This window comes from Macaca fascicularis, chromosome 20, assembly GCF_037993035.2.
Source record: "Macaca fascicularis isolate 582-1 chromosome 20, T2T-MFA8v1.1".
Classification (NCBI taxonomy): Eukaryota; Metazoa; Chordata; class Mammalia; order Primates; family Cercopithecidae; genus Macaca; species Macaca fascicularis.
Window position 1 is genome coordinate 16247127 of NC_088394.1, and position 26515 is coordinate 16273641.

Consider the following 26515-nt stretch of genomic DNA (forward strand, 5'->3'; position numbering starts at 1 on the left):
CTGCCTGTCTGCCTATGCAACAGTTCAAAAGCAATATGGCACAATAGATGGTATTATAGACTTCCGACCTCCCTGGCTAGACTTCTTGGGTTCAAAGTTTGGCTTAATGACTTACAATCTAAATAATCCCTGACAATTTACTGTCTTTCTGGGTCTTAGTCTCCTCATCTGCAAAATGGGGATAATACTACCTCTTACCTCATGGGGTTGTGAGGATTGCACAGTTAATTTGTGTAAATTGCTAAGAACATAGCCTTAGGAAGCCTTGTCACTGTGAATGCCTATTACTTATTATTATTATTTTTTGAGACAGAGTGTTGCTCTGTTGCCCTGGCTGGAGTGAAGTGGCGCCATCTCAGCTCATTTCAACCTCCACTTCCCAGGTTCAAGCGAGTCTCCTGCTTCAGTTTCTCAAGTAGCTGGGACTACAGGTGCCCGCCACCATGCCCGGCTAATTTCTGTATTTTTAGTAGAGACAGGGTTTTGCTATGTTGGCTAAGCTGGTCTTGAAGTCCTGATCTCATGTGATCGGCCCGCCTCGGCTTCTCAAAGTGCTGGGATTACAAGCATGAGCCACCATGCCTGGCCTATGATTATTTTGTCTCCAGGCTTCAGTTTCCTTACCTCTGAGGTGAGGATCAATAACCTAGTTATTTCTAAGTGATGCTTAAAGAGGTTGAGAAGAAGCAAAGGCGCTCTGCACACAGGTGAGGTCAACAGCTGTTGGTGATAGAGACTGACGCCCTCTGGGTCATCAGTGCTCTGGAATCAGGCTGCTCATGGGTTTGAATCTCACTTCCACTTTCACTCCTTGCTAACTGTGTGACCTCAGGCAAGTCACTTCGCCTCTCTGAACCTCAGTTTCCCCATCTGTAAAAGGTAGGTGAATAAGAGTATCCACCTCCTTCTGTGTGAGTCAGCTTTGGACCGGGTTCAAATCCCAGCCCTGCAAATGATTAGCCAGGTGACCCTGGGCAGGGGGAATCATCACTCAACCTCTCTGCACCTGGGTTTCTTCCTGCATGAACGTGGAGATAGTACAGAATGAAATGAGGGCGCAGCTAAGGCGCCCAGCACACTCCAGGCAGGTAGGGGGCTCCGTTCACGTTATTTTCCCCTGGTTACGGATACTGTCGTTAAACAGGATTTGAAAAGTGGTCGCAGGCTGTGTGGCCCCAAAGATCCTAGGCGCTTCCGGAAGACTAGCCAACGCTCCCCGAGCCAGTCCGCAAGCGAGTGGGCCTGGGCCTCGGAGGATCCGGGGTGGGGGTGGCGCGGCGTCCAGGCCCTGGGCGCCGAGAGGTTGCGGGTCCGGCTGCCCACGCCGAGACGCGCGAGGTGAGCCGGGCGCCGGGGCGGGGCGGGGCGGGGCGGGGTGGGGCGGGGCCGCTGCATCCCCGTGACGCGCGGGCCAACCAGGCGGCGTTGCGGCCCCGGACCCGGCTCCTTGCGCCGCCGCCGCCGCCTCCGCAGCCAAAGCCAGCAGCCGGGCCGGATCACCCACCGTCCGGTGCACGCCGCCGCCCGCGCCAGCAGCCGGGCCGCATCACCCGCCGTCCGGTGCCCGCCGCCGCCCTCGCCGCCCGCATGGCGCTCCGGGGCTTCTGCAGCGCAGATGGCTCCGACCCGCTCTGGGTACGTGCGGGGGGCCGCATGGGGCCGGCGGGACGGAGGGAGGGAGGGAGGCCGGCGGGGACGGAAAGCACCGGGCCCACAGCCGCCTGGGGCACCCCGCTCCCTGCTCTGCGTCCGGCCTTTGGGGCCCGGGACTCCCACGTCGCCAGCGGCCCAGCCCCTTTCGGGGGTGCAAGGCATGGAGGAAAACTTGGGTGACTCAGTTCCTGCGGAGCAGAGCGTGGGGGGCCGCGTGCCCAGTCCTGGGGTTTTGGAGGGGAGGGTCGGGCCAGAACCTCCGGGAGGAGGCCTTCCTGTTTTGGGGTTCCCGCCTCTAATTAAAAACAACCTTCCAGGGAAGGGACGCTAGAGATGGGGAGCGGGAAGGGGGTGTCTCTCTCCGTCTGTTTTCCCATCTTTTTTGTGGTTAGGGTCCCCCCTTTTCACGAAAAATAGTCTGTGACCAATGGGGTGAGCTGGGGAGGGTTTAGATGGTAGAAAGGGACTTTCATTGTCTCCCCGAAGTTGTCGTACAAGCCACATTACTCTTCTGTGGTTACCTAGCTTTGTCTTTTTTGTTCTTTTGTTCTTTCTGCTTAAATAGTGCGGGGGAAGTTTGGGGGAACCAGGGAAGAAGGGGGGTGTTCACCCTTGACGTGCCCCACCTGACCCTCGGCTCGAGTCACATTTGGGGTGCAGCTGAGGACGCCCAGGACCCTGGTAGCTGTGGTGCTGCCCTCCCTTCCCTGCAACACGTGGAGCTCCTCTCTGGGGATTTAATCCTGGCAAATTTTCTTCGGTAACGTGGCCTGCGGAGCCTGACAGGGTTGGAGTCCACTTTCTGTGGTTTAAGCCTCAGTCTTTTGGGCTTCAGCTTCTCCGTAATGCGATTTGCCTTTTTGTTCCAGGAAGGCACTTCTGTTTCGTGCTGTCTTGGTTATTGGTGAACGCAGTAGGCAAATCTGGACACGACTGTTTCTCTCCTCTTTTGTTTAGGAATTAGGAGAAACAGCCTTGGTTCTTAGGAGCTGGTGATTAGCATCCGAAAATACTTTCTTGTCCTGTTTTGGGGGTCTTTCCTTGAAGGCTGCATTTGGAATGTTGAAAAATCATCCTCCAGGGCCCCATTGGAGGGTTTGGTTTTGTTTATTTGTTTTTTTAGTAGGGTATCATTATGTTTAATAACCTACCACATTTTGATATGTCTCTCATTTTAAGCCAGTTGGGGTTGGAGAGTGACCCCAGGGGTGGAAATAGAACACGGACTTTGCCTTCAGGGTCTGGGAGTGATTGGAGCCTCTTTGCAAATGAACTTTTTTTTTTATCAGGGAGAGGAAAACCTGTGGATCCCTTGTTACCAGGTGTAATAACAGCAAGATTATTTTTTGCAAAGATTCACATGGTGATCTGGGTTCGGGTTGCTGTGAATTCCGGAATATTCTCTTGTTTATTTTCTTCTGCATTGAGGAGGGGGCAAAACAGGGTGAACATCCATGACATTTTGTATCAGGACATACTTTATTGATGGCAACTGGTAGTTGATGGCTAATGAGTGTGTTTGGGGTGTGCTTTGTTTATCTTAAACTGATTCACGAAGTCCAGTTGTAATGTTTTTAAAAATTTTAATTAATTTATTGTTTTCCTTCGTTAAGGACTTTTTTGCCACAGAAATTGTCAGGTGGCTGGGTTTCGCTTGGGTGTAATTGTAGCTGATTTCTGCCGCTGGTAGGTAGGTACCCCATCTGGTGTTTGACCTTGCATATTTCTGCTGTCTGGATTCCAAGACTTGCTGGAGGTGCCCTGGAACCAGAATTTGAGAGGAGGCAGCTGGGGCCTGAGTGGGAAAATTAAAATATAATTAACAGAAAGGTAGAAAGTAGGTAGGTGTTGCGTTTTTCTTTTTCCAGACATCATCTCACTCTGTCACCCAGGCTGGAGTGCAGTGGTGTGATCTCAGCTCACTGCAATCTCTGCCTCCCCCGCTCAAGTGATCCTCCTAACTCAGCCTCCCAAGTACCTGGGACTATAGGCATGTGCCACCACACCCAGCTAATTTTGTAATTTTTGTAGAGACAGGGTCGAACTATATTGCCCAGGCTGGTCTCATACTCCTGGGCTCAAGCGATCCTCCTGCCTCAGCCTCCAAAAGTGTTGAGATTATAGGCATGAGCCACTGTGCCCGGCTGTTTTTGTGTTTTTCAAGGCAGCGTGTTCAAGGCCAGGAGCGACTGGCCCCCCAGGCAGTCAGATAACTGTGTGACCTTGAGCAAGCCACTTTCCCTCTGTGTGCCTCACTTTCTTCATCTATAAAATGGGACAGGAGCCAAAAATGTGGCAGCCTTCTAGGGTTGTTGTGAAGAGTCAATGAGTTAATCTTGTAAGTGGCTCAGCTTGTGCCCTGCACAGAGATAAGCAATGGCTAGTGTTAAATATTATTTTTTCCAGGCCGGGCGCGGTGGCTCAAGCCTGTAATCCCAGCACTTTGGGAGGCCGAGACGGGCGGATCACGAGGTCGGAAGATCGAGACCATCCTGGCTAACACGGTGAAACCCCGTCTCTACTAAAAAAATACAAAAAACTAGCCGGGCGCGGTGGCGGGCGCCTGTAGTCCCAGCTACTCGGGAGGCTGAGGCAGGAGAATGGCGTGAACCCGGGAGGCGGAGCTTGCAGTGAGCTGAGATCCGGCCACTGCACTCCAGCGTGGGCGGCAGAGCGAGACTCCGTCTCAAAAAAAAAAAAAAAAAAAATTATTTTTTCCAAAGATGAAGTTGTGTGTTTCAAGCTCCTTGTTCTTCCTTTGGATTCCCCATTTCTTCAGCTGGTGGAGATGGGATTGGGCTATGGAAAGGCAGTGAGGCACTCGTGCCTGACTCCTGTTGTGACCAAGGTCATGTGCTTAGAAGTCAAGGTTAGTGGGGCTCGTGTGACTCTGTCAGCGCTTTGTTCCTGGGCCGCTGTCTGCCTCTGAGCCACAGGAAATGTCCAGAAAACCCAGAAGATGGAAATGGCCCATGATAAGGGTTCTGTTGACCATTACTCAGACAGATGTTCTGGGAAGAAAAAAGGAGAACTTCGCTATCAAAATGGAAAATAGGGCCTGAGGACAGGGCACAGCGGCACTTGACTTTCTTTTCTCACGGGAGTGGGTCTCTGGAGATGGGGGTGGGACTGGTAGGAGGGGCTGCTTTGTGGTTGAGGTTGGAATGATGGTTGGAAATATGGGCCTGGGCTTTTTCGTGAGTTCATTTAAAAAAAAAAAAAAAAAGGCTGGGCGCAGTGGCTCACGCCTGTAATCCCAGCACTTTGGGAGGCTGAAGCGGGAGGATCGCTTGAGGTCAGGAGCTCAAGACCAGCCTGGGCGACATGGATTGACCCTGTCTCTACTAATAATACTAAATTAAAAAAAAAAAAAAAAAAGCCAGGCATGGTGGTGCAGCACCTGTGGTCGCAGCTACCAGGGAGGCTGAGGCAGGAGAATCAGTTGAAGGCTGTGGGGGTGGAGGTTGCAATGAGCTAAGATCACGGTCACTGCACTCCAGTCTGGGCCACAGACTGAGACCCTGTCTCAAAAAAAAGAGCCAGGTGTAGTGGCTCGTGCCTGTAATCCTAGCACTTTGGGAGGCCAAGGCAGGCAGATCAGAGGAGGTCAGGGGTTTGAGACCAGCCTGACCAACATGGCGAGACCCCATCTCTACTAAAAATTAGCTGGTCATAGTGACTCATGCCTGTAATTCCAGCTATTTGGGAGGCTGAGGCAGGAGAATTGCTTGAACCTGGGGAGAGATTGCAGTGAGCTGAGGTCGCACCACTGTACGCCAGCCTGGATGACAGAGAAACTGTCTCAAAAGAAAAAAAAATTGTGTTTCAGGCCCCGTGTAGAAAAATTGGAAATTATGGAAAAGCAGAGAAAATAACTTGGTATTAAGCAGTATCGTGTGGTGGCTCAGAGCAAATTCGGCTCTGCTGCTGAGGCAGTTTACTTCTCTCTGTGCCTCAGTTTCCCTATGTGGGATAACATAGTAGGTAGTGAATAGCGGTGACTTGAGGAATAAGTGAGTGAATCCTTAGCGAGGACTTAAAATGTTGCTGCTTGGCAGCAGTGCTCAGTAAAGATCAGTGGTCGTCACCACTTGGAATTCTCCAGTTAATTTTTGCTGTTGCACCGACTGCCACTGGAGAAGACCAGAAGGAAGCTGAAGGTGTGTGTCACCCTCGATGGAGTGAGCTGGTCCCAGGGTTGATGTGCACGTCTGAGATACTCTGTGGCATCCACCAACTCAGTAACCCCCTGAATATCTGACTTAGCCGCCAAGAAGAGTATCTTAGAAGCTATTAGAAATTCCTCTTGGGGCTAGGTCTGGCCTTGGAGTCAGTCTGATCCCTGCTTTAATTCCTCCCCTTGGCTCAACAACAGTCTATGAAGAGCCCATTTTTTCCCCTCCCCCAAATGTGGCTTTGGTTTTCAAATCCATCCCTTAGCCTTCTCCCACTTCCTCTGTTTTCCCCTCCCCACCGCCCCCCACCTTTTTTTTTGAGATGGTGTCTTGCTCTGTCATCCAGGCTAGAGTGCAGTGGTGTGATCTCGGTTCACCACAACCTTTGCCTCCTGCGTTCACGTGATTCCCCTGCCTCAGGCTCCCGAGTAGCTGGGATTACAGGTGCCCACCACCACGCCTGGCTAATTTTTGTATTTTTAGTAGAGACAAGGTTTTGCCATGTTGGCCAGGCTGGTCTCGAACTCCTGACCTCAAGTGGTCCAGCTGCCTCAGCCTCCCAAAGTGTTGGGATTACAGGCATGAGCCACCGTGCTTAGCTTGTTTTCCCCCTTTTTGACTGCTCCTCCTTCCAGACCCTTCCTTATGGATTGTTAGAGTGGAAAGGGATGTCAGATCTCAGGGGGCCATCCCCTCCACCCACCCCGTTTCATGGATGTGGACGCTGAGGTCCAGGATGGTGATATGACAGAGTGCAAGGTGGCAAGGTGAATGGCTTTGGGAGGAGATGAGGGTGACCCAGGAGAGGCCTGGGCAGGAGTGAACTCAGGGTTCCTGGTCCAAATGGATTCGTGATTCAGGCCAATCAGGGGCGGATTCAGGGTTCCTTGGCCAAATGGAGCCACCGCAGCCCCTAGGGGCCTTGCAGAAGGCGGCTGCAGCCTGTCCATTTGGCCAAGACTCTCCTGAAGGGTTGTGTTCTCTTTCTCTGATGACAAGCTCCGTTTGTGATAGCCTGGAGGAGGTGCCTTGCCTTTGGGACCTGGTGGTGGATGGGGGGGGGAAAAAACCTTTTCTGTGTTTGGACACAACTTTTAGGAACTGATCTCTCTATGTGGTGTCTCCCACGGACCATGTTCCTAAAGAACGTGAGCTTCCTCTTCCCATCTCAGTCTCCAGCTTTGACTTCTCCTTTTCTCCTCCCCTTCCTATCACATCTGTCAGCAATTCGTGTTGCCCGTTGCCTTAGACGGCCTGCTTCTCATGGCTTCCCGGGCTTTCACTCTGGCTCGAGTCACTGTTGGCCAGTTCCTTGATTTGAACAGTCACCTCAGTCCAGGCACCGTGGCTCATGCCTGTAATCCTGGCATTTTAGGAGGCCAAGGCAGATGGATCATTTGAGGCCAGGAGTTTGAGACCAGTCTGGGCAAAAACCTGTCTCAACTGAAAATATAAAAATTAGCCGAGACTGTTGGTGGGCACCTGTAATCCCAGCTACTTGGAATGACCGAGCCTCGTGGTGGGCGCCTGTAATCCCAGCTACTTGGGAGACTGAGGCAGGAGAATCTCTTGAGCCCAGTGGGGTTGGAGGTTGCAATGAGCCAAGGTTTCACCACTGCGCTCCAGCCTGGGTGACAGTGAGACTGTCTCAAAAAAAAAAAAAAAAAGAAAAAAAAAGAAAAAAAAGAAAAGAAAACAGTCACCTCTTCACTGCTGTGCCTACTCTGCCCTTGACCCCTACAGTCTAGTCTTGACCCAGCTGTCCCTTTTCTGCTAAAACCCTGCATTAGTTCCCCATGTCCTTGAGGAGGGTACAAGCCGAAGGGCTTACAGTGACCTTGAAGGCTGGGCAGCATCTGTCCCCTTCGCCTCCCTGACCTCCTCCCTGGCTGCTTTCTGTCTCACTCTCCTCGGCCACGCTGGTGGCCAGGCCTGCCCCTGCCTCAGGCCCTTTGCACTTGCTGTTTCTCCTACCTGCAATGTCCCTCTCCTTCAAACTTTGTTCAGGTGTCACCTCAGACATCCCGTTCTTTCCCTCCACTAGCAAGTCTCTAACCCCCATCTACACCCCCAGTAGCACTTACTGCCTTCTTTTTTTTTTTTTTTTTTTTGAGACGGAGTCTCGCTCTGTCGCCCAGGCTGGAGTGCAGTGGCGCGATCTCGGCTCACTGCAAGCTCCGCCTCCCGGGTTCACGCCATTCTCCTGCCTCAGCCTCCCGAGTAGCTGGGACTACAGGCGCCCACAACCGCGCCCGGCTAATTTTTTGTATTTTTAGTAGAGACGGGGTTTCACTGGGTTAGCCAGGATGGTCTCGATCTCCTGACCTTGTGATCCACCCGCCTCGGCCTCCCAAAGTGCTGGGATTACAGGCGTGAGCCACCGCGCCCGGCCTACTTACTGCCTTCTAATACATGTAATATTTTGCTTAAGTATTGTGGCTACTCTGTAAACTCCCAGCAAAAGGTCAGCTACATAGGGACGGGGATTTTTACCTGTGTTTGTTTATGGCTGTAATCCCAGCACCTAGAAGTGTGCCTAGGGCTTCGTAAATAACAGTTGACCTTGGAACAATTCAGGGGTTAGTGGTGCTGATGCCCCATGTAGTTGAAAATTTAGGATGCAGCGCAGTGGTTCACACCTGTAATCTCAGCACTTTGGGATGCTGGGGCAGGTGGATCACCTGAGGTCAGGAGTTAGAGACCAGCCTGGCCAACATGGTGAAAGCCTATCTCTATAAAAATTAGCCAGGTGTGGTGGCTCATGCCTGTAATCTCAGCACTTTGGGAGGCTGAGGCAGGCAGATCACCGGAGGTCAGGAGTTCGAGACCAGCCTGGCCAACATGGTGAAAGCCTGTCTCTACAAAAGTTAGCCAGGTGTGGTGGCAGGTGCCTATAATCCCAGTTACTTGGGAAGCTGCGGCATGAGAATTGCTTGCACCTGGGAGGCGGACTTTGCGGTGAGCTGAGATCGTGCCACTGCACTCTAGCCTGGGTGACAGGGCAAGACTCTATCTCAAAAAAAAAAAAAAAAAAAAAAAGGAAAGAAAATTCAGGTATAACTTTCAACTGCCTAAAAATTTAACTACTAACAGCCTACTATTGACTGGAACCAAGAACATACACAGTTGATAACACAGATTTTGTTGTTGTTTTTTGGTAGAGATGGGGATCTTGCTATGTTGCCCAGGCTGGTCTCAAACTCCTGGCCTCAAGCTATCCTCCTGCCTTGGCCTCCTAAAGTGCTGGGATTATAGGCGTGAGCCACTGCACCTGGCCTAACTCATATCTTGTGTATATATTGTATACTGTATTCTTACAGTGAAGCAAGGCAGAGAAAAGAAAATGTTAAACTCATAAGAGATTTTTACCGTTAAGTGGAAGTAGATCATCATAAAGGTCTTCATCTTCATTGTCTTCACGTTGAGGAGGCTAAGGAGGAGGAGGAGGAAAGGGAGGGGTTGGTTTTGCTGTCTCAGGGATGGCAGAGGCAGAAGCCTAATCTGAGTATAAGTGGATCTGTGCGGTTTAAATGTGTCTTGTTCAAGGGTCAGCTGTGTTCGTTGAATGAATGACATGAAACGCTACAATGGCTTTTGGGCGGTGTCAAAACTTCTTTGTAAGGATTTTTTTTTTTTTTTTTTTTTTTTTGAGACGGAGTCTCACGCTGTTGCCCAGGCTGGAGTGCAGTGGCACGATCTCGGCTCACTGCAAGCTCCGTCTCCCGGGTTCCCGCCATTCTCCTGCCTCAGCCTCCTGAGTAGCTGGGACTACAGGCGCCCGCCACCGCGCCCGGCTAATTTTTTGTATTTTTAGTAGAGACGGGGTTTCACTGTGGTCTCGATCTCCTGACCTTGTGATCCGCCCGCCTCGGCCTCCCAAAGTGCTGGGATTACAGGCGTGAGCCACCGCGCCCGGCCTGTAAGGATTTTAAGGATGAAATCACTTAACTGTCTGAAATGGATACTCAGATAAACAGAGTACTCCAGCTTTCTCATCAGATGGCTTTTTAAAAAATTATTTTATTGTATTTTTTTTTTTTTTTTTTTTTTTTAGACAGGGTCTTGCTCTGACACCCAGGCTGGAGTGCAGTGGCACGATCTCAGCTCACTGCAGCCTCAACCTCCTGGGCTCAAGCAGCTCTCCCACTTCAGCTCCCCAGGTAACTGGGACTACAGGCACACACCACCATGCCCAGCTAATTTTTATATTTTTTGTAGAGATAGGGTTTCGCCATGTTGCCCAGGTTGGTTGTGAACGCCTGAACTCAGGCTATCCGCCTGCCTTGGCCTCCCAAAGTGCTGGGATTATAGGTGTGAGCCACTGTGCCTGGCAAAACACCTATTTCATCTTGCAAAGATCAGAACAGGGTTTTGTCCACCCCTCTTTTCCCAGGACTCAATGTCTCACACACAGTGGGGGCTCAGTCAATATTAGAATTTGAGTGTTTGAGGTATGAGTTCCAACCTAGGGGTTAGATATAGCTCACCACTGTGCTGGTTTGGCTTGATTTTAATTATAGGAATGACTGTGATTTTCAGTTTTATTTACTTGTTTATTTGAGACGGAGTCTTGCTCTGTTGCCAGGCTGGAGTGCAGTGGCGTGATCTCGGCTCACTGCAGCCTCCACCTCCTGGGTTCAAGCAATTCTCCTGCCTCAGCCTCCCCAGTAGCTGGGGCTACAGGGGCCCGCCACCACACCCAGCTAATTTTTGTGTTTTTGGTAGAGATGGGGTTTCGACCGTGTTGGCCAGCATGGCCTCGATCTCTTGACCTCGTGATCCGCCTGCCTTGGCCTCCCAAAGTGCTGGGATTACAGGCATGAACCACTGTGCCCGCCCTCCAATATTTATTGATTGGCAGATTTCATAGAAACATCTGGATTTCTGGCTTCCCTTGAGAAATCAAGTTCTGCTAGCCCCAGGCCCACATTTATACATTGTAGTGGTCTGCTGAGGCTGTCCATTTCTTTTTTTTTTTTTTTTTTTTTTTTTTTTGAGACGGAGTCTCGCTCTGTCACCCAGGCTGGAGTGCAGTGGCCGGATCTCAGCTCACTGCAAGCTCCGCCTCCCGGGTTCACGCCATTCTCCTGCCTCAGCCTCCTGAGTAGCTGGGACTACAGGCGCCTGCCACCTCGCCCGGCTAAGTTTTTGTATTTTTAGTAGAGACGGGGTTTCACTGTGTTACCCAGGATGGTCTCAATCTCCTGACCTCGTGATCCGCCCGTCTCGGCCTCCCAAAGTGCTGGGATTACAGGCTTGAGCCACCACGCCCGGCCTGAGGCTGTCCATTTCTGAGTTGCTCCAGTTTGCCGCAGTCCCCACCCCTCCCTTTTGTTGCTTTAATTTAAAAGCCAAATGTTTGTTGCCTTTATTTTATTTTATTTTATTTTTTTGAGATGAAGTCTTGCTCTGTGACCCAGGCTGGAGTGCAGTGGTGGGATCTCGGCTCACTGCAACCTCTGCCTCCCAGGTTCCATTGATTCTCCTGCCTCAGCCTCCCGAGTAGCTGGGATTAGAGGCCCACACCACCACACTTGGCTCGTTTTTGTATTTTTTAGTAGAGATGGGGTTTCACCATATTGGCCAGGCTGGTCTCGACTTCCTGACTTCAAGCGATCCACCCGCCTCAGCCTCCCAAAGTGCTGGGGTTACAGGCATGAGCCACCATCCCTGGCCTGTTGCCTTTTTAAAATTGTGCTTCCTCACACGTGGTCTGCTTCTCTCATTGATGGAACCCACTTAGCACCTGTTGGTATCTGAGTTGGCATCTCCTGCTTTGCAGGCCAACCTTGAAGTAAACATAGAATTGGTATGTTAGTTTCAGATTTTCACGGCAAAGTAAGGCCTAGCTTTGATGATCAGATCTTAATGGTCAGTACAACTCCAGCTCGTGAAAACTTGCCCAAACATTTTGCCAAAATTAATTAATGGCCAGACATCCTGAGGCAAGCTTCCCCAAGCTTAGCAAGAAAACTGGGATAGGGTGGCATCCCTGCGGGTGGAGGAGTGGTGCTGTGTACCTGCACTTACCTCTTTGAGGCTGAATGGTTGAACGGGGCCTTTGAGGAAGCTGTCTTTTGGGGGTGGGGACATGGAGCACAGTTGCTCAGTGTCGGCCCCGTTGACATGTAGGCCACATCATTCTTTGTGGCCTGGTTGCCGTTCTGTGCAGCGTAGTCTTAGCCCCAAACCTCGCCTCTACCCCCTAGTAGATGCTGGTAGCACCTCCCCTTGTTGTGACAACTGAAAATGTCTCTAGATGTCTCCAGATGTCCCCTGGGGTGTGAAATCACACAGCTGCTGGTGTGGAGGAATATGGGGGAGAAATGTGGAGCAAGACCTTCCTCCTCATCCTGCCTTTCCCTAAGAGGTTGTGGGCTGTTGAAATTCTAGTGTAATTGGCTTACCGGGGTTGCCTTGGAGAAGCTTAATGAGACGTTAAGGAGGTTAAACTCCAATTAGCTAGAGAAGAAACTTGCAGCAGTTTCTTTTTTACTGGGGGCTGTGCCTTTTTACCTTTTTCCATTTTTCCAGTTGGAGTTGTGACAGTTCGTTCTCCCCTGGGAAAACGAAGATGGCTTTCTTTTTCTTTTTCTCTTTTCTTCTGAGACAAGGTCTCCCTCTGTCACCCAGGCTGGAGCGCGGTGGCACAATCACAGCTCAGTGCAGCCTCGACCTCCTGGACTGAAGCGATCTTCCCACCTCAGCCTCCCAAATAGCTGGGACCAGAGGTGCACACCACCATGCCCGGCTAAATTTTTGTATTTTTTGTAGAGTCAGGGTCTTGCCGTGTTGCCCAGGCTTGTCTCAAACTCCTGGGCTCAAGCGATCCTCCTGCTGCGGCCTCCCAGAGTGTTGGGATTTACAGGCGTGAGCCATCATGCCCAGCCGAAAATGGCTTTCTCGAGAGATCAGCTTTGAAGCTCCTTTATTTTAAAGTGCCCCAGGAGAAGTGGACGATTACCAAGTTGAGGTTCCCCTTAAGTGTCCCCTTGGTTTAACTGTGGGATTCATCTCCTGGGGAGGTTGCCAAGTTCTGGAAAGTGGGTGTTAATGACCAGGGAGGGCGGCTCTAGGCTTTGCATCCTGTAACCCTCAGGTAGTAATTGAGATATTTATGGAGGTTTTCTCTTCCTCTCTGAGTTTTCTGTGTGAGAAACGTCAGTCTAGGCCGGGCGCGGTGGCTCAAGCCTGTAATCCCAGCACTTTGGGAGGCCGAGACGGGCAGATCACAAGGTCAGGAGATCGAGACCATCCTGGCTAACATGGTGAAACCCCGTCTCTACTAAAAATACAAAAAACTAGCCGGGCGAGGTGGCGGGCGCCTGTAGTCCCAGCTACTCCGGAGGCTGAGGCAGGAGAATGGCGTGAACCCGGGAGGCGGAGCTTGCAGTGAGCTGAGACCCGGCCACTGCACTCCAGCCTGGGCGACAGAGCGAGACTCCGTCTCAAAAAAAAAAAAAAAAAAAAAAAAAAGAGAAACGTCAGTCTAGGGAGGGAGGCTCTAGGCTAGCATCCTGTAACCCTCAAGTAGTAATCGAGATTTTTATGGAGATTTTATCTTCCTCTCTGTGAATTTTCTCTCTGAGGAACCTCAGTCTACCTTTTATTGGCCTTCTAGGTAATACTTGCTTGGAGAATATGTATGATGCCTAAGTCTTCCCAGTACGAGAAATTTGTGATTGATAGATTGATTTGATGGGGTCTTGCCCTGTTACCCTGGCTGGTTGCACCACTGCGCTGTAATCTCGACCTCCCAGGCCCAAGCGACCCTCCCAACTCACCCTCCCAAGCAGCTGGGACTACAGGCATGCACCGCCACACCCGGCTAATTTTCATATTTTTTTGTAGAGATGGAGTTCCACTATGTTGCCCAGTTTGGTCTTGAACTCCTGAGCTCAAGCAGTCCTCCTGAGCTCATGCGGCCTCCGAGAATGCTGGGATTACAGTTCTGAGCCACCAAGCCCGGTCTCATGTGGTCTTTTATAGCCCTGGGTTCATTGTCTTGTTCTTCTCACACTGTTTTTCATTCATTCGTTTATTCAGTCATTAATTGAGCATCTACTGTGTGCTGCTGCTGTAGACACTGAAGATGCAACAGTGAACAGGACAGACCAGGCCCATGTTCTTACGGGGTTTATACACTGAAGCTGACCAAAATGATTTCGGATGCTGGGAAGTGCTGCAAAGGCTTGAACCAGGAAGAACTGGATGAGGTGCAAACTACTACAGAGGGATGTCCACAGAAGGCCTTTTGGAGGCGGTGGGGTTTGACCCGAGAGCTCAGTGGCAAAGCTGGCCATGCAAGGATGTGGGGGAAGGGAGTCCCAGCGTGGGAAGCGAATGTGCAAAGGCCTTGAGGAGGATCATGGTGTGGTTAAAGTATGGAAGAGTTTAACTCAAAGGAACTGCAGAGCCCATCTCATAAAAATGTTGCCTGGAGTGTTCTGCAAAATGCATAAAGCACTAACACAATGGCTTGCAGTCCTGGAAATTCCAGGGAAGGCACTTACCAGCTCGGCAAGAAGTAGAGCAATGCATGGTCCCTGGCAGAAGCATGAACCTCCTGATCTATTTATGTTTGAGTGACTCTCAGGGTTTTGTTTGTTTGTTTGTTTTTGTTTTGTTGTTGTTCTTTTTTTTTTTTTATTTAAATAGATGGGGTCTTGCTATGCTGCTCAGGCTGGTCTCGAACTCCTGGGCTCAAGCAATCCACCCACCTTGGCACCTCCAAGTGCTGGGATTACAGGTGTGAAGCACTACGCCCTGCTGAATGTCAGGTCTTAAAAATTAAGTTTATATTGTTTTACGAGTCTCTTCTCTTTCTCAGAACCTTAACCGAAATGTTTGCAATCAAGACCCACTTGGGTTTCTCCACTCCCCAGTTGCCTTTGATTCTCCACCAAAGGCTTATTAGTAAGATGATGAGGTACTTTTTTCCTGTGGTTAAGAGGACTTTCTATAGGTTGCTAGAAAACTCTTCTTTTAAAAAGAGATGTTGTTGAATTGGTGTGGCTGGTTGCAGGAAGAAAATCTCACACTGCAACTTTGTTGATGGTGCTATTACTTTAAGGTGATATTCTAGAAGAATATAAAGGGAAAAGTGAAAGTTTTAGTATGTTCCACCCTGCCCTTTGTTCTCAGAAGTAGCCGTTGATGATGATGGTTTCGTTGATGATAGTTTCTTGGGTGTTTTTCAAGAAAAGTTTCAAGCATATGCAAGAATGTCTTCGTTTGTGTGTATATGTTTAAATATTCATTTTTTCCCTCCCTAGTTGGGTATTTTAAATACTGTTTTGTATCTTGGTCTCTTCACTTAACTAGTGTTGATTTTCTTATTTTAAGCCCATGCAAACTGAAAGTAAAAGCCAATCAAATCACACTTCTTTTTTTTTTTTTTTTAAACAAGCCACACATTTGCTTGTTAAATGGCTGAGCCGTGTATTCACCCAGTCCCGTCTTGGTGGCTATCAGGGTCATTCCCAGTTCCTGGTTTTTTTTGCTGTGATAAGCAGTGCTGCATTGAAGGCACATGCATGCAAATATATGTAAATGATTCAGCAGAATAAATTTTCCCACAGGAAATTGCTAGGTTGACAGTATGTGCATTTTGAAATTTGCTAGTTAATTGTCAGGTTACTGCAGCAGTTTATACTCCCACTAATGGGCCCACCAGCACTTATTAAACACCTGTTGTATTCCTGCCATATCAGAAAAATGGAGCAAGCTGGGAAGTGACCAGGCCCATGTTGCTTGGCTGTGTGGGAGAGGGCTTTGCCCAGTTAAGTTAAACCTTACTTTCCAGAGGTAAGGAGATCAAAGCAGGAGCATGCTTTGGTTTTGTTCAGTTTTTTAAAAGATGTGCTTAAATTTTACACATTTTTGAACTTATTTTAAAAATTGCTTTTAAATCAATAATTTAACAATGTGTAAAAATATTACTAATAATCTCACCATGCTAATGTCACTCTGATTTTTACGCCTAATTTAATTGCAGAGTTTTCTGATCACAAAAGTGACATGTATTCCATATGACAGAACAAACAATATAAAGATACTTAAATAAAGCCTGACCATGGTACTGGTATTAGTTTGTTCATGCTGCTGAGAAAAAACACCTGAGATTGGGTAGTTTATAAAGGCAAGAGGTTTAATTGACTCACAGTTCTGCATGGCTGGGGAGGCCTCAGGAAACTTAACAACATGGTGGAAAGGAAAGCAAACATGTCCTTCTTCACATGGTGGCAGGAGACAGAAGTGCAGAGTGAAAAGTAGAAAGGCCCGGTATAAAACCATCAGATCTTTTGAGGACTCACTACAAGGAGAACAGCATGGGGGAACTGCCCACATGATCTAATCACCTCCCATGAGGTCCCTCCCCCAACATGTGGGGATTACAATTGAGATTACAATTCAAGATGAGATTTGTGTGGGGACACAGAGCCATACCATATCATTCTGCCCCTGACCCCTCCCAAATCTCATCTTTCTCATATTTCAAAACACAATTACGCCTTCCCAACACTTCCCCAAAGTCTTAACTCATTTCAGCATTAACCCAAAAGTCTACGTCCAGAATCTCATCTGAGACAACATCTAGTCTCTTCCACCTATGAGCCTGTAAAATCAAAAGAAGTTTGTTAGTTCCCAGATACAGTGGGGGTGCAGGCATTGGGTAAATACACCCATTTGAATGGGAGAAATTGCCCAAAACAAAGGGGCTGCAGGCCCCATGCAAGTCTGGAATCCGACAGGGCAGTCATAAAACTTTAAAGTTCCGTGATTATCTCCTTTGACTCCATGTCTCACATCCAGGTCACACTGATGCAAGAGGTGGGCTTCCACGGCCTTGGCCAGCTCTGCCCCTGTGGCTTTGCAGGGTATAGCCCCCTGCCTGGCTGCTTTCACAGGTTGGCATTGAGTGTCTGCATCCTTTCCGGGCACACGGTGTAGCTGTAGGTGGATCTGCCATGCTGGGTTCTGGATGGTACCCTCTTCTCACAGCTCCACTAGGCAGTACCCCAGTGGGGACTCTGTGTGGGGGCTCTGACCCCACATTTCCCTTCTTTACTGCATTAGCAGAAGTTCTCCATAAGGGTTCCACCCCTGCAGCAAACTTCTGGCTGGACATCCAGGTGTTTGCATCCATCCTCTGAAATCTAGGCGGAGGTTTCCAAACCTCAGATCTTAACTTCTCTGCACCCACAGGCTCAATACCACATGAAAGCTGCCAAGGCTTGGGGCTTTTACCCTCTGAAGGCACAACCTGAGCTACACCTTGGCCCCTTAGCCATGGCTGGAGTGGCTGGGCGCCAAGTCCTAAGGCTGCACACATGGTAGGGGGGGCCTGGGCCCAGCCCAGGAAACCATTTTTCCCTCCTAGGCGTGTGATGGGAGGGGCTGCTGTGAAGATTTCTGATAAGCCCTGGAGACATCTTCCCCATTGTTTTGGAATTGGGCTCCTTGTTACTTTTGCAAATTTCTGCAGCTTGAATTTCTCTTCAGAAAATGGGTTTTTCTTTTCACATTGTCAGACTGCAAATTTCCACTTTTTTTTTTTTTTTTGAGATGGAGTCTCGCTGTGTTGTCCAGGCTGGAGTGCAATGGCTTAATCTCGGCTGATTGCAACCTCTACCTCCTGGGTTCAAGCAATTCTCCTGCCTCAGCCTCCAGAGTAGCTGGGATTACAGGCACCCTCCATCATGCCTGGCTGATTATTGTATTTTTGTAGAGACGGGATTTGACCATGTTGGCTAGACTGGTCTCGACTTCCTGACCTCAAGTGATCTGCCCGCCTCAGACTCTGAAAGTGCTGGGGTTACAGGCGTGAGCCACTGCGCCCGGCCAGTTTACACACTTTTATGCTCTGCTTCCTCTTGAATGCTTTGCTGCTTAGTAATTTCTTCCACTGGATGCCCTAAATCATCTCTTTCAAGTTCAAAGTTCCACAGATCTCTAGGGCAGGGTCAAAATGCTGCCAGTCTCTTTGCTAAAGCATAGCAAGGGTCAGGAGAACAGCATGGGGGAGCCGTCCCCGTGATCTGATCACCTCCCATGATGTCCCTTCCCTTAATATGTGGGCATTCCAATTGGGATTACAATTCAAGATGGGATTTAGGTGGGGATACATATCAGTAATCTGTCAGGCTAACCAATAACCAATGTATTCTTGTATTCTCTCTTTGAAATCATATAAATATTTATAAATTTAAATAACTTATTTAGATCAAAATGGATTATGTTGTAATCATTACTCTGCTAGTTTTTTTTTTTTTTTAAATTTTTAAATTTATTTTTTGTAGAGACAGGATCTCCCTATGTTACCCAGGCTGGTTTTGAACCCCTGGCCTGAATCGATCCTCCGGCCTTGGCCTCCCAAAGTGCTGGGATCAAAGTGTGTTAATTTGATAGCTAAAAACTATTTTCATCTGCATTTCAATTACAGTTAGAAGCTATGCATCCTGCAACATATTTTCCAGCAATTTGTGTATTTTCAGTGTGTCTTTCTGTGTCCTTTTTGGGTATGCCTGGACTAGTTTGTCCTTTTCTTATTAGTTTGTTGGGGCTCTTGTTATTGTGGGACCTTTCCTCTTTGTCCAACATGTGTATTTTATAAATATTTTGTTATGGGCCATTGTTTTCCTATTGGCATGTTAACATTTGAGTCTTGTTCTTGCTAGTATGTAGTTTTGCAAGGTTACATTTGTAGCTTGCATACTATTTTGTCTCCTGTGTTTTTATTTACTCTAATAAGAATTTTCCCATGTACCCACATAACCTTTTTAATTAAACCTATAATGTCCAATCAATAGTTCCCTGTGTTGGTGGGCTATACTTACATAATTATTATCTCTGGTTTGACATTTGGGTTGCTGTGTTTTCTTGCTCCCTTTTCTTATTATTTTTGAGACGGAGTCTCGCTCTGTCACCCAGGCTGGAGTGCAGTGGTGCGACCTCGGCTCACTGCAGGCTCTACCTCCCGGGTTCACGCCATTCTCCTGCCTCAGCCTCCCAAGTAGCTGGGACTACAGGTGCCCGCCACCATGCCCAGCTAATTTTTGTGTGTTTTTAGTAGAGACAGGGTTTCACTGTGTTAGCCAGGATGGTCTCAATCTCCTGACCTCATGATCTGCCCACCTCGGCCTCCCAAAGTGCTGGGATTACAGGGATGAGCCACCACACCCAGCCACTTGCTCCCTTTTTTATTTTTTTGAGATAGCATCTCATACTATCACCCAGGCTGGAGTGTATTGCACAGTCTTGGCTCCCTGTCACCTCTGCTCCTGGGTTCAGGTGATTCTCCTGCCTCAGCCACTGGAGTAGCTGGGATTACACATGTGTACTGTGATGCCTGGTTAATTTTTGTATTTTCAGTAGAGATGGGGTTTCACCCTGTTGGCCAGGCTGGTCTCCAACTCCTGACCTCAGGTGATCTGTCCGCCTCCTTGGCCTCCCAAAGTGCTGGGATCGCAGGCGAGAGCCACCACGCCTGGTCTTTTTTATTTTTCTTTTAAAGAAAACACTGTCCTGAATACCACACGGGTAGAGTGCGTATTGACTTATTTCCTTAGATAATGATCTCAGGGGTGGAATGAATAACATGTGAAATGGCTTCACTCTAGCCATTGTCTGATTTTCTAAAAGTGGGCTGGCCCAGCTCACCATTCTAGCAGGGTCTAAGGTTACTCTCTGCTGTGGTTATTATTCAGAGTGGACAGTGGTGCATGTTAATGTCAGGCACAGCCAGGCGCGGTGGCTCATGGCTGTAATCCCAGCACTTTGGAAGGCCGAGGTGGGCAGATCACGAGGTCAGGAGTTGGAGACCAGCATGACCAACATGGTGAAACCCGGTCTCTACTAAAAATACAAAAATTAGCTGGGCGTAGTGACAGGTGCCTGTAATCCCAGGTATTTGGGAGGCTGAGGAAGGAGAATTGCTTGAACCCAGGAGGCGGAGGTTGCAGTGAACTGAGATTGCGCCACTGCACTCCAGCCTGGGTGATAGAGACTTCATCTCAAAAAAAAAAAAGAAAAGTCAGGCTCTTCTCTGCTTCCTCCATCAGCCTGGCCTGGTAAGGCTGGAGACCTATGGCCAGGAAGAAAGTTGGAGCTCTCTGGCATTGGGACGGGTAACCCAGTAGTTATAATTAGGTTGGCTTATCTGCGAGCCCTTTGATAAGGCTTCACTAATTTACTAACCTAGGATTGCATGTTAGATCAGGATCTCTCTGAGGGCTGCAACTGTAGTTGCTTTTCTCTGTCTCTCTCTCTCTTTTTTTTTTTTTTTAAGAGACAGAGTCTCATTCTGTTGCTCAGGCTGGAGTGCAGTGGTATGATCATGGCTCACTGCAGCCTTGAACTCCTGGCCTCAAGCGATCTTCCTGCCTCAGCCTCCTGAGTATCTTGGATTATAGATGCTTGGTCAACATGCCCAGCTAATTTTTAATTTTTTTTAGAGATGAGGTCTTGCCCTGTCACCCAGGCTGGAGTGCAGTGGCATGAACATAGCTCACTGCAGCCTTAAACTTCTGTCCTCAAGCAATTCTCCTGCCTCAGCCTTCCAAAGTGCTGGGATTACAGGTGGGCACCACCGCGCCGGGCCTGCAGTGGTTTAATAGAGCTCTTTCATCTTTAACGTTCATTCCCCATCCCCTGAGATCTGTGGAGTGAGCCGTTTGATGCTTGGTACTTGGGACAAAGCTGGCCTATGTCCAGTTCTCTGCATACTTGGTAGGGGAGTGTTTGGAGAAAATTCACACCCTTTACATTCTCCAAAGGGCCGTGGGGATGGGGTGGAGGAGGCTGGAGTGAAGAGATGGTGTAGCTCCAAAGGAAGCCAGGGAGGTGTATGCCGGGTGAAGAGGCCAAGTTTGGGAGCCTAGGTTTGAAAATCAGTGTAGACGATTCAGGTTAATTCACCCTGTTGTTATAGAGCATCTGTCTGTAGGGTACCCGGGTCTGGGTGAGTCTCTTGGACGGGGTGGATATCAGGTTTCAGCTCTGAAATTGGACTGATGTGTGGGGAGATTCATTCTGCAGTTTTATTTGTAGTTTAGGATTAAGAAAACTTGGACTGGGTACTGTTGCTGTCGTCTGATCCCAGCACTTTGTGATGCTGAGGGGGGGGGATCATTTGAGCCCAGGAGTTTGAGTCCAGCCTGGGCAACAGAAAGACTCCATCCCTACAAAATAATAATAATAATTATTATTAGCTAGGCATGATGGCACATGCCTGTAGTCCCAGCTACTCAGGAGGCGGAGGTGGGAGGATTGCTTGATCCCGGGAGGTTGGGCTGCAGTGAGCTGTGATTGTACCACTGCACTCCAGCCTCGGCACCAGCATGACACTGTCTCCAAAACACAAAAACACGTGTTTAACTACCTAAATCATAGCATATGTGTGAAGCCAGACTATCACAACTCTGAGAACCGCTGACGTACACATATTTCGGAAGTTCCAGGTTTTCTGTTACTATAAGCATGGTAGAGATTGAATTACTTAAAGGGATTTCTTTAATCCTACTCTTTCTCCTCTGTGTCTGATGTTATAAGGGGTACACTATAGAATGAAAACAGTGCAGAAATGAGTGAAACATGAAAATCCCTTCTAGAGATTTTTTTTTTTTTTTTTTTTTTTTTTTTGAGACGGAGTCTCGCTCTGTCGCCCAGGCTGGAGTGCAGTGGCGCGATCTCAGCTCACTGCAAGCTCCGCCTCCCGGGTTCACGCCATTCTCCTGCCTCAGCCTCCCGAGTAGCTGGGACTACAGGCGCCTGCCACTGCGCCCGGCTAATTTTTTGTATTTTTAGTAGAGATGGAATTTCACTGTGGTCTCGATCTCCTGACCTTGTGATCCGCCCGCCTCGGCCTCCCAAAGTGCTGGGATTACAGGCGTGAGCCACCGCGCCCGGCAATAATTTTTTTTTATTATGTTTTTTGAGACAGAGTCTTGCTCCGTGGCCCAGTCTGGAGTGCAGTGGCACGATCTCGGCTCACTGCAACCTCCGTCTCCCAAGTTCAAGTGATTCTCCTGCCTCAGCCTCCCGAGTAGCTGGGATTACAGGTGTGTACCATGCACTACCATGCCCGGCTAATTTTTGTATTTTTGGTAGAGACAAGGTTTGCCGTGTTAGCCAGACTGATCTTGAATTCCTGACCTCAGGTGATCCGCCCACCTCGGCCCCCCAAAGTGCTGGGATTACTGGTGTGAGCCACCATGCCCGGCTTCTTCTAGAGACAATCTTATTGGCAGGTTGATGTTTTTAATTTTCAGCCTCTCTTCTCCACAGATTCTAAATATATAGTAATTTTTTTTTTTTTTTTGAGATGGAGTCTTGCTCAGTCGCCCAGGCTGGAGTGCGGTGGCGCGATCTCGGCTCATTGCAAGCTCTGCCTCCCGGGTTCACGCCATTCTCCTGCCTCACCCTCCCGAGTAGTTGGGACTACAGGCGCCCGCCACCACACCTGGCCAATTTTTTTTTGCGTTTTCAGTAGAGACGGGGTTTCACCGTGTTAGCCAGGATGGTCTCGATCTCCTGACCTCATGATCCACCCGCCTCAGCCTCCCAAAGTGCTGGGATTACAGGCATGAGCCACCGCGCCCGGCTATAGTAATTTTTTTTTGAGACAGAGTCTCGCTCTGTTATCCAGGCTGGTGTGCAGTGGCATGATCTCTGCTCACTGCAGCCTCCACCTGCTGAATAGCTAGGACTACAGGCATGCACCACTATGTCCAACTAATTTTTGTATTTTTAGTAGAGATGAGGTTTTACCATTTTGGCCAGGCTGGTGTCAAACTCATGACCTCAAGTGATCCACCTGCCTCAGCCTCCCAAAGTTGCTAGGATTACAGATCTGAGCCACCGTGCCCAGCCATAAATATATGGTATTTTTTTAAAAACAAGAATGGGATTCTACAAAAACGTATATATTTGAGACAGGATTTCCTCTGTTGCTCAGGCTGGAGTGCCAGGGCATGATCATGGCCCACTGCAGCCATGACCTCTCAGGCTCAAGCAATCCTGCCACCTTAGCCTCTGGAGTAGCTGGGACTACAGGTATTCACCACAATGCCCAGCTAATTTTTTTTCTTTTTTTTTTTTTTTGCATTGAAAACAGTCAGCCAGGTGTGGTGGCTCACACCTGTAATCTCAGTACTTTGAGAGGCTGAGGTGGGCAGATCACTTGAGGTCAGCAGTTCAAGGCCAGGCTGTCCAACATGGTGAAACTCCGTATCTACTAAAAATACAAAAATTAACTGTGATGGCGCTTGCCTGTAATCCCAGCTACTGGGAAGGGAGGCATGAGGATTGCTTGAACCTGGGAGCAGGAGGTTCCAGTGAGCCGAGATGATGCCACTGCGCTCCAGCCTGGGCAACAGAGCAAGACTCTGTCTCAGAAAAAACAAGACATATAGTCTTTATTTTTTTGTTTGCATGGACTGGTGCATCTTGATTATGACGCATTTTTGTTAATTGATACGTAATTGCAGATGAAATGAACATGGATCTGAGTATTTGCTGATAATTGTTTCCGATTTAGGCAGCTGGTCATAGTCTTTTCTTTTTTTTTTTTTTTGAGAGAGAGTTTCTCTCTTGTTGCCCAGGCTGGAGTGCAGTGGTATGATCTCGGCTCACTGCAACCTCCTTCACCTGGGTTCAGGTAATTCTCCTGCCTCAGCCTCCCAAGTAGCTGGGATTACAGGCATGTGCCACCACGCCTGGCTAATTTTTGTCTTTTTAGTAGAGACGGGTTTTGCCATGTTGGCCAGGCTGGTCTTGAACTCCTGACCTCAGGTGATCCACCCACCTTGGGTTCCCAAAGTGCTGGGATTACAGGCGTGAGCCACTGCTCCCAGCCCATAGTCTTTTTTTTAACCTCTGTGTACAGGTGGGTCCTGGTGAAATTCGAGGCAAGACTTCGGTGAGTGGGTGTCTTAGACCCTCTTAGGAGCTCTTTGCAGGAGGTAGAATCTCCGAGGGTCAGTACCCATGAATTGGTCCCATGGCCTGGCTGGTCCCATTCAGGTGACAGTCTCTGAGGGTCTGGCATAGCCCTTACCTGGGCTCCATACTGGGAATCCAGCTGTGTACAGAGCATGGTTCCCTGCCTTCCTTGAGCCCCAGTCTTGTTGGGGAAATGGCCAAATAAATGAACAGTCATCAGGAAGTGCTATGAAGGGGAGCTGCATGGTGCCCGGTGAGTGCAATAGCAGGATTTCATCTGGTTGGAGAGAAAAAAGGAGATTTCTGAAGTGGGGAAACCCGTTTGATGATACAAGTTTGGCTATGTGTGGCGAAGACCCCAAGTGGCTTAAGATACAAGCTCATTTCTCTCTCATGTAAAAATCCCAGCTAGTGTGGCAGCCCTGTCCCCAAAATAATCAGGGTCCCAGGCCCCTTCCATCTTGTTGCTCTGCTGCCCTCATCTGCATGGATCAAGATGGTGTATCTCCATGTCCATGTGGCAGCCAGTAGGAAAGCAGAGTAAGGGCACAACCTGGAGGTTGCCCGTGTCTCTTGTCACATCCCATTGGCTTGTACCTAGTCATGTGGTATCTCTAGCCTGCAAAGGAGCCTGGGAAATGTAGTTTCCTTTCTAAGCAGTATGTACCCAGCTGAAGATGTTGTTACTCAGGGATGAGGGAGAGTTGATACTGGAGTGCAGCTAGCAGTTTCTGCTACATAGGCAAAAGCAGAAGGTAAGAATGTTCTAGGTAGTGGGAAATGCATGTGCAGAAGCACCGGCCTAATGAGGAAGGCCACTGTGGCTGGAACTCAAAGGGTAGTGGGGAGAAAAGGAACACAATGAGGCTGAGAATTGGGCCTGTAGGACTTGGATCCTGCGGGAAGCCTTGGTGGTTTCCTTTCCCTCCTCCTTGCTTAGGCATTAGTTCTAAGACAGGGATATTTACAACACAATTATTTCTTTAAAATTATATATATATTTTAATTTGTACAGATGAGGTCTCTGTGTGTTGTCCAGGTTAGTTTCAAACCCCTGGGCTCAAGCCATCCTCCTGCCTCGGCCTCCCAAAGTGTTTGGATTACAGGTATGAGCCATTATACCTGCCCTTCAACTCAATCCCTGAAGACAACTTCCTTCTCAAGTGTTGGAAAGAACCAGTGACTAAATCACTTCCAGTCTTTGCTGTATCCCCAACTTACTTATGTGACGTTGGTAAGAGTTTGTTTGTTTATTTAAAGGAGTGGAGAGTTTAATAGGCAAGAAGGGGCAAGAAAGAAGGGAGAAGGAAGAAGCTCCCCTGTAGAGAGACAGAGGGAGGGGGGCTCCAAAGCTGAGAGAGGGAACCCCAGCTGCCATAGATAGCAGCTAGGTATATATAGAGGCTGGAAGAGGCGGTGTCTGATTTGCATAGGGCTCAGGGGATTGGTTTGACTAGGCATGTCTTTCATGTAGTGCATGCAAAAGCTGGCCCTCCCACCCTAGCCTTTTAATATGCAAATGAAGGGTACCATGATGTTCTGCACACTTGGGGGATGCGTGGCGGCGGCCATGTTGCCAGGAACATGTGGGGAAAGGGCAAGAAGGCTGTGGGAATCGCCATGTTTGGGTGGACCAGTTTCTAATGGCTTGTATTTGCATATCAAAGGTTGCTGGCCTGTCTCTAAGAGCCAGGGCTTTACAAGAGACTTTTCCGGAGATGCTTTAAAAACTAAAAATTTCCCAAGGACCCCTTTTTCCTCTCTATTTGCCCAAAATAATTTCTTGACTCCTACAACATTACCCCCTGTGGAGATGCCACACTAACTGCTGTTAGGGGGTTTTGGGCGACGACTTCTTCTGGCTACTTCCTGGTGACAAGGGGTGTCGAATGGGGAACAGCAGCTATGGCTCCTCCTGGGGTGGATCTGAGGGTCCTCAGAAGAATGGTGTGTCCATGTGTGGTTCAGTTTACAACACCATTTGGAGTTTGATTGCTTCAGTCTGAAGAAAGAATTTCCTTTCCTGGCCAACACACCAAAATGATACAGCTCTGATGAGTGAAGGAATACCAGGGTTCTTGGTCCTCATGCTGGTTTAGATAAAATGACACAGACACACATGGAGTGGTTTTAAGGAGTGGAGAGTTTAATAGGCAAGAAGGAAGGGAGAAGGAAGAAGGTCCCCTGCACAGAGACAGAGGAGGGGAAGCTCCAAAGCTGAGAGAGGGAACCTCCAAGAGTTTATTTTATAAATAAAATAACGTGCATTGAGGTTGCTCTGTGTTGTGTGGTATGCCCAGCCCTCTCTGCGCATACCTTGTTTCAGGCAAACAGTCATGCTGGGTGGGTGCTATAATGACTTTTTATTTTAGATGGGGAAACTGTGATACAGTTAAACATGCCCAGGATCGTATCGCTAGCAAGGGGTGGACACGGTATTCAAATCCAGCAGTTTGACTCAAAGCCTGCCCTTTCCCCAGCTGTTTTGCACCTCAGTCGTTTGAGTCTAGTCTTCAGGATTTTGACATCTATCTCTTACCTTGTATCTGTTAGGACTGCATTTGGCTTCAAGAAACAGCCCAACTTCAGCAGCCTAAGCAGAAAGGTATTTATTTGTTTATTTTTTACATGTCAGGAATTCCAGTACCTCTTGGAGTTGCTGGCATTGGATTAGTGATGCAGAGCCCTTAGGACTGACATCTCTGCTGTTTTCATTGTCTTTTCCTCAAGGCCCCTAAACGGCT

The 26515-nt window shown here is 48.8% G+C and overlaps 1 protein-coding gene across 4 annotated transcripts in view; it reads left to right on the plus strand.

The window, feature by feature from the left end:
- The first annotated feature begins 1135 nt into the window (after window positions 1-1135).
- Window positions 1136-26515, plus strand: part of ABCC1 (ATP binding cassette subfamily C member 1 (ABCC1 blood group)) — a 193624-nt gene continuing 168244 nt past the window's right edge. For 2 of the 4 annotated variants that reach the window (XR_012429506.1, XM_045382568.3), the window contains exon 1: window positions 1425-1635. Coding sequence is in view for 1 of the 4 variants with exons in the window: in XM_045382568.3 (XP_045238503.2) it covers window positions 1588-1635 (48 nt within the window). In the remaining 3 variants the exon portion in view is untranslated. Of the gene's footprint in view, window positions 1339-1424; window positions 1636-26324; window positions 26377-26515 lie in introns of those variants that run through there. The other 2 variants (XM_065536819.2, XM_074028316.1) reach the window with 2 other exon arrangements.